Raw genomic sequence first — 16106 nt, 5'->3', positions numbered from 1 at the left:
GATCTAAATTTTAGACATCTTTTAGTTGTCTTAAAGATGACTAAAAGATGTCTAAAATTAGTCATCTTAAAGTCATCTTTTGGATAAGGCTTAAAAGTCGACTTAAAGCGGGTCACGAGCCGACTTTTAGTCGTTTTTTAGTTGACTATACGCTCTGACTAAAAGATGTCTTTGACTAAAATATGACCAGTTTTAGTGATCCTTTTAGACGACTTGGTGCCGGGAAGCCAATACGATAGTGATGTAATGTAATTACTTAATTATAAATAAACTATTTTATATAATATAATTACAATTTTATGAAGATATCCATATCTTGATATCATTATATCCTCCCGTCGCAAGTATGGGCAGGTGCGGATGACTTTCTAAGTGAGCGATCTAAGTTTAAAAAAATCGCCTTTATATCTTTGACATTGCGAAAAAATTTGTTTATTAAATTTACAAAGTAATTAAGAAACTCACTTTTTTTTTCTTATTATCTCCTTTTATGTGTTGCTCAATTTTCTTATTTTTAGTAAAAATGTTTATATTACTATCACAGTCAGTGTTTTTAAATAAAATGTATTCGCTTTTGGGTCCAAAAAAATTGACTGCCCGTTCTGAAATTAAATTACAGGTGTCTAACAATGTAACATCAGATATTAATAAATATAGTCATTTAAAGTATTGCATTTTGACTATATTATTACAGCTAATGGAATTAGAGTATCGAAGGTATAGAGCAATAAACGCAATATAGTTTTATTTTATGTATAACTTACCATTACGTCTATCTGTACGGCCGCAATATGTATGAGTATAATTTTCACACATTAATAGATTCTCGAATAAAAAGATGTCTCCATCATAAGATGTAAGAATTGCTGTTCCATTGTAATTATATTTAGCAATTATATAGTCATTGTCTTTTTGTTCTTCTAAAATTTAAATTACTTATGTAAAATTAAACATAGATCAAAAGAACAAATTATATAAAGCTCTACTTTAAATATATATACCAAAATATATATATTTCCATCTGAATCTTTTCAACGGGGATGCGACGTACCAGATGATTAGGACACAAATTATACAGTGGCATCGTCATTCTTCGTTGATCAAAAACGTTTACGTAAGAGGTGTTATAATCACTCACGCAAAATTCGTTATTATTAAATAGGTTACAATGTATGTCTTATTGCCATTCTCCTTCTAAACAAATGTCCATCAGTTAATCTATAAAGAAAATTAATGTATATTTGTTACATGAAAAATCAACATTATATACAAGCCCTGGAAAAAAGTTTATATCTAATTATGTATAATTATATTATATTATATATATTTACATATAATAAGATCAATTTATATATTAATTTATATATAATTATATCAAAATATTTATAACTTTATATTAAATTATGCAACATTATATTTTTGAGTGGACAATTATATATAATTGTATCAAAATATTTATAACCCCATATTGAATTATACAACATTTTATTAAAATTACTTTTCAAATAAATAAATATATATAATTTGTCACGACTTTTCCTGACCGGAAAAGCCGCGGGCAAAAACAATAAGACCGGCTGGGTAACCGATACCCCCGATGCCGTGCTTGTCGCGCTCGAATCTCAGCCACACGCTATCGCGAGAAATTGTTGGGCGCCAGACGCGCTCGACGACGCGTCAATTCGCGAAAATCGATACGTCAAGGTGTCCTCGATCCTCGCGCGACAATCTCGACCAGCTCTGCCTAACGGTAAAGGGGCGGGGTGAATCGTAAGGGAGCAGGCGACTGCGGTAACACGAAGGGGCGGACGACACACCAGAAAATTAGACTCCGAGCTTAACAAATAACGAACTTTATAAAAATAAATGCCGGACAGAAACAATAATATCACGGGACGCGGCATGCGGCGTTCCGACAATGCGGCGCCCCGGCACGAATTAAACCAAAAAGAAACGCGAACGATACGCGGGAAGCTCCCGCGGTAGGCACGCGGCCGGCAAGGACGGGCGGTGGAATCTTCCGCGCACAATGAATTTCGGGCGTTCGAACGTGCCGACACTCCCGGCAACTATAGAACACGACCGCGTGTCTCGCGGGAGTCACAAAATAATCGCCGGCTGCTGCCGCACTCCACGCCGTCGCGAAACCGGAAGTCCCGTCCACCCGCTATTCGCGACGCTCTACTCGCTCGCGCGAGGGCTTTGCGGCTCACACGGTCGAGGGGAATCTCCGACGGAACCCACGCGTCCTCACAACCGTCCTCCCCGTGGCTCGGCGCTTCGGCGTCCCGCCCGCTTGCATCCGATAAATCCCCAATGACTTACGCGAACGTATGGCCGCCCTGCGGCCCACGCGAATCACGCACCAACACAAAACGGATGCAGAACAGGCCTGGGGACACCTCGCCGGCCGGCAACCGCTCACACTAAATTATCTTGGCAGGCCACCTCACCGATAACGTCCAAGGCGATGTCCTCCCTCGTCTCTAGGCTCGTCTCTGGGCTCTCGCTGAGGCCTCTCACCAGCCACACCGATAACTAGCCCTTCGGGGCACGACACGCGACCTTACTTCTAGCTCGCTCGCACGCAAAAGCGGGGTGGATCGCGGTCGATCCCGGATCGACGCCGCGACCCCCCGTTCGGTCATGCGCATTGTTTTCGCGCCGTAACCCAATTGCTGCAAGGCACGCAGTCCTGCGTACGCAGGGACGTGCGCGCCGTAATCCTTCCGGGGGCCTCGCAGGCCCCCGCGAAATTTTCTTTCTCCCGCTGGGCCACTTCCCGAGCCGGGGCAGCGCACGCGGAGACCTCCGTTCCTCGCGAGAGGACTTGACGCCTCCCTCGACGCGTTTGGTCCCATCCGGGCTCCTCCACAGCCCTCCGAGATATTCCGCCGTGGTGTTGGCGGGCACCGCCGCTTTAGGCTCCGGCCGTGGCTTTCCCAGGGCCACGCCGAGTTCCCGTGCGGGCCGCGTGCTCGTTTCTCCCGGGCACCGGTGGCGTCCTTCCTCCTTCCCTGCATCGCCGTCCCTCACTCTCCTTCTCTCTCGCTCTCTCGCCGAATTCCATCGAGAGACGGTCGCCGCGCAAAGAAATCAAAAATATGTAACATTAATAATAAGCTCGCTCGGTCCGTCGCGGTTCCCCCTGGAAATCCCCTCTCGCCTCTCGCCTATTTTCCCCGTACGGCGCGAATTTGCAGCCTGTGACGGGGGAGGGACGCTGCTACCCGTGGCAGCTAAGCTACCACGTCACAAATTATACCAAGATATTTATAAACCCATATTGAATTATACAGCATTATATTACCCACACAGCACGGGGAGCTCCCAAGAAACTCACAAAATTTTTTATAAGCTTCATTTAAGCTTCCAAAAAATTCGCACAGAGCTCCCTGGGAGTTGCTATGTCCGCTCAATAGAATTCGATGATGGCTTTGATGAATTATTGGTTCAAGTACAAATGTATTTTGAAAATAAGGAAAAAGAAAAAAGATAGTAGATCGTAATTGTCGAATAATTAAAGAAGAGCCAAAATCAAGGGAATCTTTTAAAAGAAAAGAATACTGTTACGTTCAATGAAAATTTTTCACTCATCTTATCTCACGTCGCGCACCACGCTCTCGCGTGCTCCGCCGGAGCACCCGTCTTACCGAGCGCTCCCCTCCCCACGAAATCAGACGCGCGGGGTATCAGCGCGTACACCCTACGCTTACACTCTTTATTAATTTTATTATTATTGCGTGCGTAATTATTACCTCAATTGTCAAAGCTCAAATCCATCGAATCATGCCGCGTATAATTAAAAATTTCGCTAAAAGAGTAATATTCTTTCGTCACCTTTCTATTTGCTATTAACGACAGGGTGCAACCGCCACCCCCCAACTCCTTTGTTAATTAATATTACTGCAATCCGTCGCAGTCATGCTATAGCTCTTTCACATTATTAACAACCTGGAATAATGTGAATATTTTTCAACCATGCGGTTCACGCGTGACACCCTCGCGCTGCCGAAGAGTCGGTCCAGCCGCGGAGCGCGTGTACCAAGTGGGATAGCAATGGCTCGAGCATTATTCCAACCGGGAAGTATGAGCGAGATAACATGAGTAAAGTAATTACGAAGGTATGCGGTTTAATTACTCCGCTCACAGAGGTGATAGGAGGAAGGCGAAGGAAGCATTCGAACGCTAACCACCCTGGCTACCTCTTGACCGAAGTTTATGAATGATTTATGAATGACCGAATAAAAATTAGAAACTATGAAATTTCAAAAATAATAGCTATTTGTCGCGGATTTTTCCATGGATTTGAGCTTCCCTACACCCGCGTACCCCTAGGACCCCCTAGTTTTGGGGTATATAAGGAGCGCGAGAGCCTCAGAAATCAGCATTTTCGCTCGTATAGCAAGTCACGCTGCCTGCAAGCATACGCTCTGGCAAGACGTTACTCTGCCCAAAAGAAGTACTATCAATTGTTATTAGCCATCGCGCTCTTAAGAAGTCGATTACTAAGTATACTACGCTGTGTCCATTGAATTCTTGATACAAGAAGCAAACGCTACAGTGCGTAAGTAACATCTCTTTTATCTACAAACGCCGTAAATTCACTCTTATAAAAATTGTTATAAAAAAAAAATCGATTAAGTGTAAACTCACTCTACTTTATTCTGCTCAATATAAACTATAATAAAAATTATATACCTAGTGACTAAAAGAAAATTTCTTACTTGTATTACCTTATTGTGCGCGAGAATTATTAAATTAAGTGGGGCAAAATACGGGGCAAACCATCCTCGGTGCTCCCAAAAATATTCTGAAGCGAAACAGCGACTTCCCTGAATCCTCATCCTGGAAGCAGGGCGCTACGACTTAGGCGCCTGCTTCTTCCCTGAACTTCAGGCCAGGGGTGCCTACCGGGGCGCTTAAGTTAGAAGGTGTCCAGGAGACAACGGGCGCCTATTAAGGCGCTTTTCACCCCCTACGTCGTCCCTCTACCTAACTGTGTACCACAGGGCAGCCCATAGGGCGCTCTCCGTCACAAACGCCCCATCTTTCCTTGGCGTGGGATTTGTTGCGCCCTCCCTGGGCGCTCCCCCTCACGCTTTCTACACCTTGTCGCAAATTGTACGCTCTTCCTCTCACTAGCATCCGAAAAGTACCCACAAATGAAAAGAGGTACTCTTTTTTTTTTATTATTTTTGGCCTAAACTCTTTTCCTAAAGCACCACCTCCAAAACGAGGAAAGCAGGCGGAGGAACATTTATAAAATAATAAAAGAAAAAATATATACATATTCCATAAGCGGATGCATTTTTTTTTTACCCACAAACTCGCACTCAGTAAATTACGCTCCTGGGGAATCACGGTTCACGCTCGGCCCCGGTTACTCCCCCCCCCCCAGGACGTAACAAATAAGATGATAAAAAAACTGAAAAATCAAAGAAAAAAAAATAATTTAAGATGTTTACTGTTAATTTTATAGAAATCAAAAATAAATATATTTATTTAATAAAAAAGGGAATTAAATATTGATATATTTAAAGTAAATGAGAGAGTAAGAGAAAGAGAGAGAGAGAGAGAGAGAAAGCGAATATTATTCGTGGGGAAAAAGACATATTGCCTGTAACGTGATGTTTTCGCCGATTGTCAGGACCGTTAACAATATAGAAGTATTGCATATATGAGGCTATTATATAGGTGTCTAAATAATGTCCGTTTTACGTCCGGTTTGGACATTCTAAGGATGTACTTGGTATGTTCTTGGGACGAATATAGAACATCCTAAATACGTCCATCGGATGTAAATAGGACATCCGTCGGATGTCTTCAGGATTTGTATCGGACATCCAAATTACATCCTAATTATGTCTGCGTGTTGTGTGGGGTATAGTGTGAACCGACCTTAAAACGTCGTGGCCTTTCCTTCAATGGGAAGAAAGTAGTTTTGATGGAACGCCTAACAAAGGTAAGCGCAATATTTTCTTCCTATTTGTTTTTGTACTTTTTCTGCAAACAGTACGTGAAATCCACATAGAATCCATATAGAAACGTGGATTCCACGTGAAAACAACGTGGATTTCACGTACTGTTTTATTGGAGTAAGAGCAAAGAAAGCGTGAATTTAGACTAGTGAACCTGCTTGAAAAGTAGTACATTTTTATATTATTTGTAGGATGGATGAGGAATCTTCGATATTTGTAGATGATCTACCAGACGAATTGACCGAGGTACAATCTATATATTAAATCTGTACTATTTTTTGTGGAAGATTAAAATAAATATTTGTGTAATATAAATAAATAATTTGCATTATTTTTAATTGTTTGTTTATGTTACTTTGAATTACCTTATTTTTTTAATTATTTCTATGTTAAAGACTCGTCAATGATATTCTCTTATGTAAGCAATTCATGTAATTTACAATATTCAATATACTATTTGTAATTATGAGAATATTACTAAAATGACATGGAAAGAGCTATTTAATAAATAAATAAATAAATACTTATAATTTGGTATAATAAAAAATTAATAATGTTATTAATATAAGTTGAATTTATAAATTTATTTTTCTGTATAATTTGTTATCTCCATTATTCTTATCTATTTACTTAAAAATTTTAGTTTGCCATAAATATTAAATATTATTACAATATGTATCAATTTTTATTGTTTTTAAAGATTACAAATATTATATATCATATGTAACTTCAGGTTTAAAACAGATAAAATTTAAGTTAAAAATAGTAAAACATATTGATGATGTCAAAATAATTTTGTGTTTTTTCTCGGAAAATGTATTTGTCGGTCATGATTAAAAAAAAATATTTCTATTGTTGATAAGATCTCGTTGTTGAAGGGGCGGTCCTTGAGGTCTGCAGTGTTACGTTTCACTGGGCGTATGATTATCAGTTCTGCTCTCATAATCCATCACTGAGCAACTCAGTCTTTGTAGGTTCATCATTCGTCGTTTATGGTTTATAGATATTCAAAATGAACAGAAATAGTTTCTTCTTCGTCTCGTTCATTCTTCACATTATTTACACCGATGTGATAGCGGAAAGCAGTTGTAACAAGAATGTATCACAAATGGTGAAATTAAAGAGGTATCTCCTGTGCGAATACGATTCTGATATAAGACCAGTCAAAAATACTAAGAACATAACGCGTGTGAATTTCTTTCTAAACCCACACTTTTTTGAATATGTAAGTATCTATAAAGACCTTTTTAAGTTTAAAAACTTTTGCTGTAAATAGTTGAAAAATTCGTTTTAAATTTAACACATATTGCAGTCTCCCCAAATGGAAATTTTTCTGTTAATTTAACATATTAAACATATGTTTAATAGTGACATAAGTATTATGTTGCGTTATATTTTAATATAAAAATAAATGTAAATTTTATAATTTGACATAATAAGAAAATTATGTTAAAATAACACATATCATATTACTTTACTATACTATATAATGTTGATGTATATAACGTGACATAAACATGTCATACATTAATATTATAACAATATTAGTGTTACACTAATACGTTATATATTTTACTTTAATATTATCATATTGATACATAAAAATATATCAATTACGGATTGGCGTAGCACGACATAATGTTATAATCATATGGACAAAGTTAGATTAAGGTTACAAAAAAACCGCCGAAGGCGTAATATACCTTCGTGTTCGAAAACTCACAGTCAGTAATGACAATGAATTTTAGAGCCACAGTAAATCGTACTTGATATATGTATTGCGTAGTACATGACGCATTCGTGCTTGCATACTATCGAACTACCATGCAATTTCTAACATTATTGACTTGAAAAAATAATGCTAGGACGGAGTTTTCATTAAAATACAATACTAATTAATAATATACATACTTCATAAAATAAAGAATACTTTGACATTGAGAAGATTTTGCATTTGTTGGCACTTGCAAGACACGTCTCGACACGTCGAGACATAAGTCACATGTTACTTTTATTGTTTTTTCTAGTTATTCTAATAGTTTAACACTTCACTTGAATTGAATTAATACAAGAGCAATATATTAAAATAACAAGCAAATGTGTTCAATTTTAACATAAAAATTTTAATTAGGATATTTTTTAACAGGAAAACACATTTTCTAACTGTGTATTTTTTTATTATTAGCAAATTAACTTTTTGTTTTGTATTTCTATTTCTCGCAATTTTATTTCCAAATAGGCTCAAAAATATTTTATAAAATAACGCTTACAAAATTTGAAAAAGCAAATTTAAGTTTATTTTTAATTTTTTTTTTAGGATTATGAAACTGAAATCTTCACGTTGCATGCGTGGATGTCGATGGTAAGATCATATAATCAGTACATTTATAAATAAACTTAATTATAAGTTTGTGAAAAGAAAATATGTTCGTTCTATCAAATATTTAATTTTTATAAATTAAGGAAAATTTACTTTTAAACATGTTCTCGTTTTATAATTATTAATATAATTTACATAGTCTGTAACCATAACGTTTGAGTTTAAAACTTTGTTTGAATAGATATGGAATGATTCACATTTGACATGGGATCCTGCACAATACGATAACATCAATTGGATACCTGTAGAAGGCTATCAAATTTGGGTGCCTGATGTGTGGATACATAACGAGTTAGTTATGTATAATGTTGGAGAAAATTATAAAATGAATCTAAAGTCTAAAGTATTCATAGTCGATCATTATTTGAGAAAGAGATGAACAATCATAATTCATAAATATTTGAGATTAATTAATAAATTCTTTAAAAAATCATGAATTGTTTACAGATTAAGAAATTGTTAAGATTAAAAAAAAATAAATTATTAAAACAGAGATCCGCAACTATTAATCCAAAGAGTTGGATCTATGAATATAAATTTGTAATTATGCTTTTAATCAAAGATTAAAGATTATTTATTATTATCATTTCCAGTTTAGGACTAAGATGTTGAAAATAGTTTGATCTTTTAATTTCTACGTCTAAATTATGAAATAATATTGATTTAGATAAAATTTATCAAATTATTTGTATGTTTAGACGAATTGGAGAAAGTACTTCAGATTATATGCGTACAAAGTGTTGGGTCTCAAAACAGGGGATTGTTAAATGGTTAACGGCAGCAAAATATTCTTCATCTTGCATCTCAGATAATACATGGTGGCCATTCAGTATTCTAAATTGCACAATACAATTTGGATCGTGGTCACATTCTGGTGATGAGATCCAGTTTGTTGCCAGTCTGAATACAGTATGATTTTTCCATTCTCGTCTTGGTAGAAATATTTTGATAATTTACACATTTCTGTAAAAAATAAAAATTTTTAATAACAACTTGAAAATTGTAAAAATTTATATGGTTGTAGTAAATTGTAGTGAGTTATTTCTACAACTTTTTACTAACATTTTTATGAATAATGTAATAATTTGTATAAATTTTTGTAAAAATTGCAATTTTTTACAATAAACTATGAATATTTCTACGATTGAATGTAGTTGATGGTAGAAGGTATAGATTATTGTAAAAATCATTATTATTCACAACTGTCCACAACATTCTACAAATATTTTCATGTTGCACACAATACTTTTTGTTATCTGTGCGTCGAAATGTTGGTCCTTGAGTGTGAAGTGACAGGTGAGGAAAGGATTACTTTCGGTGCAGTGATAGTGAAAGTATTATATTAGTACTATATTAGTCCAATAACTATAGGTAATTTTATTTACACATGTAAAATTATCTATTTGCATACACATGGCCTAACTACCCTAACTAAATTTACTAGCTTATGCACTGTTAAAATAATATTGCTGACATCACATTTTTATATATGCACAATATTGACAGATAAATTTAATGTTTTTTAATCGGAAAGTGTTTACAAATTATTTCTTCCATGTTTCTAAGTTTTATCAAACCAATTTTGTAAATGTAACCAATTGAATCATTATCAATTTTAACTACAATTATAATAATACAACTACTATAACAACACAACTACTACAACTACTACTATTTCAATTACAACTTTTTAGATTATATCTACGTAATTTTTATGCCAAACAATGCGATTTTGGTCATGTTTGTAATTTTTCATAGATTTACATAGAAAATTATGATTTTCTACAATCTAATGAAAAAATGTGTAAATTTATGAAAAACGACAAATATGGCCCAAATCGTGTTGTTTGACATAAATGACATAGATATAATGTACAAAGTTGTAATTTATCATAAAAAAATATTGTATTTTTTTTTGTAAAAATTGTAAAAATGTTTTCACCAAGACGATCAAACAGATTTATTTTCATGTTTAAATAGGTGATTCTTGTGCAAAATGTCTATAAAATAATTAAATTTTTTAGTAGTACTTTTATAAACTCTTTTTTTCAATTTAAATCTGCCAGTTGAATAAATTTGCAGTCACTAACAAATATAAAAGTAAAGAATGTCGAGTGGGATTTAGTGAAACTTTATATGACGAGATGGGAAAATAGATACAAATACATCTCGGGTTCAACCAATAAAATGCTTTCTTATCACTTTATTCTGAAACATCATTGGAGCATTGCACACATTGCGTACGTATCGCCTATTATAGGTACGTATCGCATATTTATTAATTTTTATTAATATTAAAGAACATTTTTTCTCGTTTTGATGTAGATGATAATTTATTTTTCAACAAAAGCGAATAAATTTAATTTATCTGTTTCCTCTATTAGTTTTAATGCACTTTATATAATGTTTATAGTGCTAATGGTGATGACTCTGATGACATTATGGCTAGAACCGAGATCCTTTGAACGTATGGTTATTGCTAATCTCAATTTTATTTGTCATTTATTGTGTATGCAAGATGTACATTGGGAAATGCCAAAGAGTGGCTTCAATACTCCTAAAATAAGTAAATATTTAATAAAATATAATTTAATATGATAAAAAGAAAAAAATTTTTTGTTATTCATCTTAAGTTTTTGATTTTCGATATTTAATATCTTGACAATTTTTCAATATCAATTTATAATATTAATTTATTCAAAAGTATATTTAATTCATAGACTCTTACACACACACACACACACGCGCGCGCGCGCGCGCACAGTGTGTGTGTGTGTGTGTGTGTGTGTGTGTGTGTGTGATTAGATTTTTATTTTATTTTATAATTCTATTTGTGTGTAGCAGAAAAAAAGAAAGAAAAATAGAAAATCACAAATATATTTTTTATTTTAGTGTTCTTTTATGAGAGTTCTCTTGGTTTGGCAACGTTTGCTCTTATTCTCACCAGTGTCTTACGACACCTGCAAGAATTGACTACCGAGCCACCCGTGTGGATCTCAGCCGGCACGACGTCCATTTTGCGCAGTCGAGTTGGACGGATTCTTCTAGTCAGTATCCTAGATCCAGCTGTGACAGCCAAAATAGAAGCAGATGTGGACGACAATACCGACCTCGTGCAATCAAATAGCGAAAAATCACCATGGAAATATATTATAGTGCTTATAGGATGGTTAGCATTTCTAAGCACGCTTCTCACTTACATTATACTACTGAGCATGTATTTCCCTACATATTTTGCAACAACATACTAAATCTTTGTACAAAATAGATTTTTGTTGTGTGGCATTGTGAAAAATTTAATCACAATATCATAGTAATACTTAATAATTATGCTTATATAATAAGTAAAAAAATAATAAAAATATAATGTATATATAGGTAAGCATATTAGATATATTAATAGATTGGAATTTGATGTCAATAGAATAATTTTCTTTCTTGTTCTTATAAATACCTTTATTTTGAAAAACAAGTTTATTTTGGACACTTATATTAATATCGTTCGTTCTTTGTTTACAACAGTGTCAAACTTAACCCTACACATATCTCATAATAAATAGAAAATTCCTGAAATATAGGTAGAACAAAAGTAACTGCCCAAAAATATACCTAACTTTTATATATGGCGTAATTATGTCCAATAACTCAGTGACTGCGTTCAGCAGGAAAAAGCAATTTTTCAACTGTTGTAAGATTCTTCAATATGATTTTTGTCCTTAATTCTTTTCAGATCTAAATGTAGAAACCAATCATATAAAAGAATTTTACAACAGTTGCAAAACTATTTTTGTTGCTAAACGCAGCCATTGTCATTTCCGAATGATACTTATATTTAAACTTTCAATACGATCTCGCTGAGTTTCTCGATTCTTGCAGCGATTAACATTTCGTTACACTATGTACACATCATGATTTAGCATTTCCACCCCAGAAAAATCTTCAAAATAAGCAAGTAAAAAAAGCTCCATTACATAGATCTTTTAACTGTGATCAATTTCTGTCATATACATTTCGAAAAGATAGATGTATAAAAACAAATAAATTCGAACGCTTCGAATCGATATATGTACCGGCAGTCTTCGATAATTAATAGAACATATATTACGCATACCAAATATTGAAGATATCACTGGGAAAGAGATATAGAACATAACGGATAATATTTCCTAAACATATATGAAAACGGAATGAGCTGATTCTCACTGTGACTGATATAAGAGATAATCCTTCAGTAATCTCGGCAAAGGAAGCAGATTAACTGCGTTTCTCTTGGTGTATTGCAGTATAGCGTCACGGCACGCACTCTGCAACGTTGATACTGCTAAAACGTACAGAAATATGTAGAAACCGCAGAGAAAAAAGGAAAAAACGAGACTTTGCAGTAAGCATGGACACTTACCTCCGTATAGTTGAACTATCCGAACTTGTTTCGTGGTACCATAGACATCCACCACTGCGCGCAAAGGTCCTGCCTTATAGGGAATATCCTTTCCACATACGCCCTGATCCTCGCCGTTGATAATGAAATGCATCTCTGCCTTATCGGGGCAACCGGCTTGCGGCACGTACATGATACCGATGCGACTGCCTGCATCCGTAGGCAGGATACATTGGGAAGAACCGTCTATATTTGGCTTTAGAGCATTGAAGGGGATAATACCGCGCGACGTTTGCACGTTAACTCCATCCGTGACCAGTTTCTTCTCTCTGGCTGGTATTCCTGGTGGTATACCTTTGGTGATAAATACATAATATTCAGTAAGCATATAATATCTTAGAAATTTTGAATAAATATAATGTACATCAATATTATCGCTTATGTTCTCAGTACATCTTCAAGTACATCTTAATACTCTCATAAGTTTAATATTTTGGCTGTGCTCAGCTGAAAAAGCAGTTTTAGGATTGTTAAGATTCTTTATTGTAGGTTTAAATATTTAGATCCGACAAAAATTAAAAATCTCAGTAGTGATTTTTTTATTAATTGGGAACGTATAATTATTGAAATTTTTGTATTGCATGTATTTGGATTTTATAATATTATTATTGTTTTAACTGTATAAAATTCAATAAAATATTTTTGATAATTTCAAGTTAACAATATATCTTATATACTGTTCATGTATATTTATTATTAAAATAGCTGGTAAAAATGTTAGAAGTGTTCGTTTACAATTAAATTGTAATGTACTACAGCTTATTGCATATTTATATGCAATGATTGATTGATTCAAACATTTGTTAAGTCAAATTGAATCAAATTTCTGATCAAATTCAATTTTTGAGAATGTTTGAAATCGAATTGAGTTTAAAATTTTCATATTAAATTGAATTGAATCAATTATTTTTTATTTATACAAATATGAATTCAATTCAGATCAAATTTACTCAGATTTATGTACTCAGAATATAGATGTAATAAAGTATTTTCAATTATGTTGTAAATCCTTTTTAATAGACAAAAAATTAATTGCAAAAATTTTAGAAAAGAATTACAAAAATAATTAAATAAAAATTTATAATAGATATTTTAGATAATAAGTGTGATCATGATAAGTGAACATTGTGAATACATAATAAATTACACGTTATTGTATATACATTTTGTTCTAACTTCTATAAAATTGTGAACAAACTTATAAGATGTTGAAACAAATTTACAAAGATGATTGTCTATCACGTGCAACTTTTTAAACAGTTTAAAATATTTACAACTGGTTGAAAAGTCTTTGAAATCAACAATCAGGCATAAGAATTAGCATATGTTTTAATGCAAGACTGATCATACAGGAGATATAAATAAAATATATGCGATCAAAATAAGCAATTGTTTAAAATCAAGTCAATTCGAAATTTTCAAATTATTCAAATTTGAGTTTTTCAAAATTGAAAACAAATTGAATAAAATCCACAGTGTTCGATTTGATTCGAATTCAAACTACTTGGATACCTCTATTGAAATCTTACAATAGCTTAATTTTTAATGAATATCTTTGTAACAATTTCATGAATCATTTTTCTATAGTTCTTGTCAAACTTTTTATTTCTTTAGTTCATAAAGTTTATAGTTAATAAATATACTTTCATGAGCTTTTTATTTTGTTATAAAAAAATCTATACAATGCATAAAATTAAATTTTTGCAAGAACATACAAAAAGATTTGTTTAATTTATATAATTTTTATATATCAAAGCATTTAAACAAATAATTGCATTGTCATACTGTGGGTGCGTTCCACTTAACGCCCGCAACGCTCGCGAGCGTTGCTTATTCTTGTTTAATATTTGATAACCAACAAGGATGAAATGATTCCATGGTCGTTGCAAACTTTAGGTGAAACGCACCCTGTGTAGACTCTAACTTAAACTTTTTCTGAGAAATTACATGGTCAATCAAGATTAAAAAAAATTTTTAATATTAGTTTCTTTTAAACTGCTCAAAAACTTGTATACATAGACAATTTGTTATTTGTTTTAATATTTCATAAATGTGTAGTGTATTATAACTTTATAAAATTTACATAATATTCTATGTAACTTTTGAACAGTTTGCAGCATCTTTCAATTGTTCTTAACTTCTTAACTGCACAAGAATTAATTGTATTAAAGAATTTCATAACTGCAAAGCTACTTTTTCTGCTAAGTCTTTATATTATAGACTTTTATATCAATATTATACACACTTTATATGATTTCTAATAAGTTTTCCTTTACAAAATGAATAGTAATATTACATTCATAAACAGGACGTTTATAAGACTTTGTCATAGTGATCATATAACAAGATATTAACCAGTAAGAGATGTGTACGTAGATGATAGACCACCATCAAAGTTGTCCCAGATAGTTTGATTTCTAGTTATCGCAAGGATCCACGTGTTGCCCAATCTAACCAGATTGGGCATTGCATACTGCGGCAGGTTGTTGTTGACCGAGGCTGGATCGATCAGGGTGAGACCCAGCCGCATGTGCCCGCTCCATCCCCTCTCCGTCTTCTCGATCTCTACGAGGAAGATCTCGCCTGGCTGCAGCGGTTTCTCGCTGAAGGCAACCGAGTTGGCAAAGCTTGTGGTGCGTACCGCCACCGTGCTGTCCTCGCACAGGAGGATGTTCTCGCCGTGGATCGGATGGAACCTGGTAACTATCTTCCTAGACTCCTCGCTCATGGTGGTGGTGGCGCGACGACGTAGGACGACGAAGGTAGTACGCACACCCGCCGTAGAAGATCGCCCGCGTACGTGGATGATACCCTCGCATGCATCAGGTGCATGCCTGGTCCTGTCAGATCGAGCCGCCTCGGCGACGCGCGGTCATCGAGCGGTGGACGATTAATCGCGCGGATGCGACCTCCTCGTGGTGACGGCACGACGCGAGCGATGCGCTCGAGAGAGCCAGGTAGCGAATTACGCGAAAGTGGATTAGCAACGGCGGTGACAGCGGCAATGCCGACCTCGTCGTCTCGCGGGAGAGCTTGCGTTAAGGTTAGGTTCTCGCCGCGCGGTACGGTGCGCGGTGAAGATTCGTGAGCCTTGAGAGGTACGCCGGAGCTTCGTGAAACACTCACGTGTCGACGCGGGCGACGACCGTCGACCGACCAGCCGGGACACGATCGACTCCGAATCCTCCCGTGTTTACGAAGCTACGAGCCTCCATTCACCTCCATTACAGGAAGGTCTGCGAATCACTATGGCGCTCAGGCGCTCGTGTTTCCGAACGACGGCGCGTGCGCGAGCGACGGACAAGCG

The 16106-nt window shown here is 35.1% G+C and overlaps 2 protein-coding genes and 1 long non-coding RNA gene across 6 annotated transcripts in view; 1 reads left to right on the top strand and 2 right to left on the bottom strand.

The window, feature by feature from the left end:
- LOC105840432 (neuronal acetylcholine receptor subunit alpha-9) overlaps positions 1–12286 on the top strand; it is a 71444-nt gene extending 59158 nt beyond the window's left edge. Inside the window, exons 1-7 of one of the 2 annotated variants that reach the window (XM_012687355.3) lie at positions 6791–7206; positions 8299–8343; positions 8543–8652; positions 9060–9270; positions 10444–10621; positions 10775–10927; positions 11254–12286. In XM_012687355.3, the coding sequence (XP_012542809.1) occupies positions 6994–7206; positions 8299–8343; positions 8543–8652; positions 9060–9270; positions 10444–10621; positions 10775–10927; positions 11254–11612 (1269 nt within the window). In that variant the 5' untranslated portion in view covers positions 6791–6993 and the 3' untranslated portion in view covers positions 11613–12286. Of the gene's footprint in view, positions 1–6790; positions 7207–8298; positions 8344–8542; positions 8653–9059; positions 9271–10443; positions 10622–10774; positions 10928–11253 lie in introns of those variants that run through there. The other variant, XM_036287815.1, reaches the window with a different exon arrangement.
- LOC118645907 lies at positions 556–5467 on the bottom strand. 2 transcript variants are annotated; one of them, XR_004963549.1, is made up of 4 exons: positions 2454–5467; positions 1002–1218; positions 765–920; positions 566–602 (listed from the first exon to the last, which is right to left on the bottom strand). It is a non-coding gene; the product is annotated as an uncharacterized LOC118645907 (long non-coding RNA). The 2 variants fall into 2 exon arrangements; XR_004963548.1 differs by having other exon boundaries at positions 556–920.
- On the bottom strand, positions 11796–16057 carry LOC105840431 (neuralized-like protein 2). Of its 2 annotated transcripts, none has more exons than XM_012687354.3 (3): positions 15155–16057; positions 12761–13093; positions 11796–12682 (listed from the first exon to the last, which is right to left on the bottom strand). In XM_012687354.3, exons 1-3 carry the CDS (start codon positions 15525–15527, stop codon positions 12561–12563), a joined length of 828 nt encoding a protein of 275 aa, XP_012542808.1. In that variant the 5' UTR covers positions 15528–16057; the 3' UTR covers positions 11796–12560. The 2 variants fall into 2 exon arrangements, with proteins under 2 accessions (XP_012542808.1, XP_028046763.1); XM_028190962.2 differs by having other exon boundaries at positions 11800–12679; positions 15155–16056.
- Between the last annotated feature and the right edge of the window lie 49 nt (positions 16058–16106).

The sequence above is a fragment of the Monomorium pharaonis genome, chromosome 6, assembly GCF_013373865.1.
Source record: "Monomorium pharaonis isolate MP-MQ-018 chromosome 6, ASM1337386v2, whole genome shotgun sequence".
NCBI lineage: Eukaryota > Metazoa > Arthropoda > Insecta > Hymenoptera > Formicidae > Monomorium > Monomorium pharaonis.
This window is presented reverse-complemented; position numbering and strand designations above follow the sequence as displayed.

What these genes read in the sequence shown, in the direction of transcription:
- LOC105840431 (XM_012687354.3), bottom strand. Translation starts at nt 15,527, where the DNA reads ATGAGCGAGGAGTCTAGGAAGATAGTTACCAGGTTCCATCCGATCCAC. An exon ending in TACGTACACATCTCTTACTG is followed by an intron (nt 13,094 to 15,154) that starts GTTAATATCTTG and finishes TTATCACCAAAG; the next exon opens with GTATACCACCAGGAATACCA. An exon ending in GATAGTTCAACTATACGGAG is followed by an intron (nt 12,683 to 12,760) that starts GTAAGTGTCCAT and finishes TGTACGTTTTAG; the next exon opens with CAGTATCAACGTTGCAGAGT.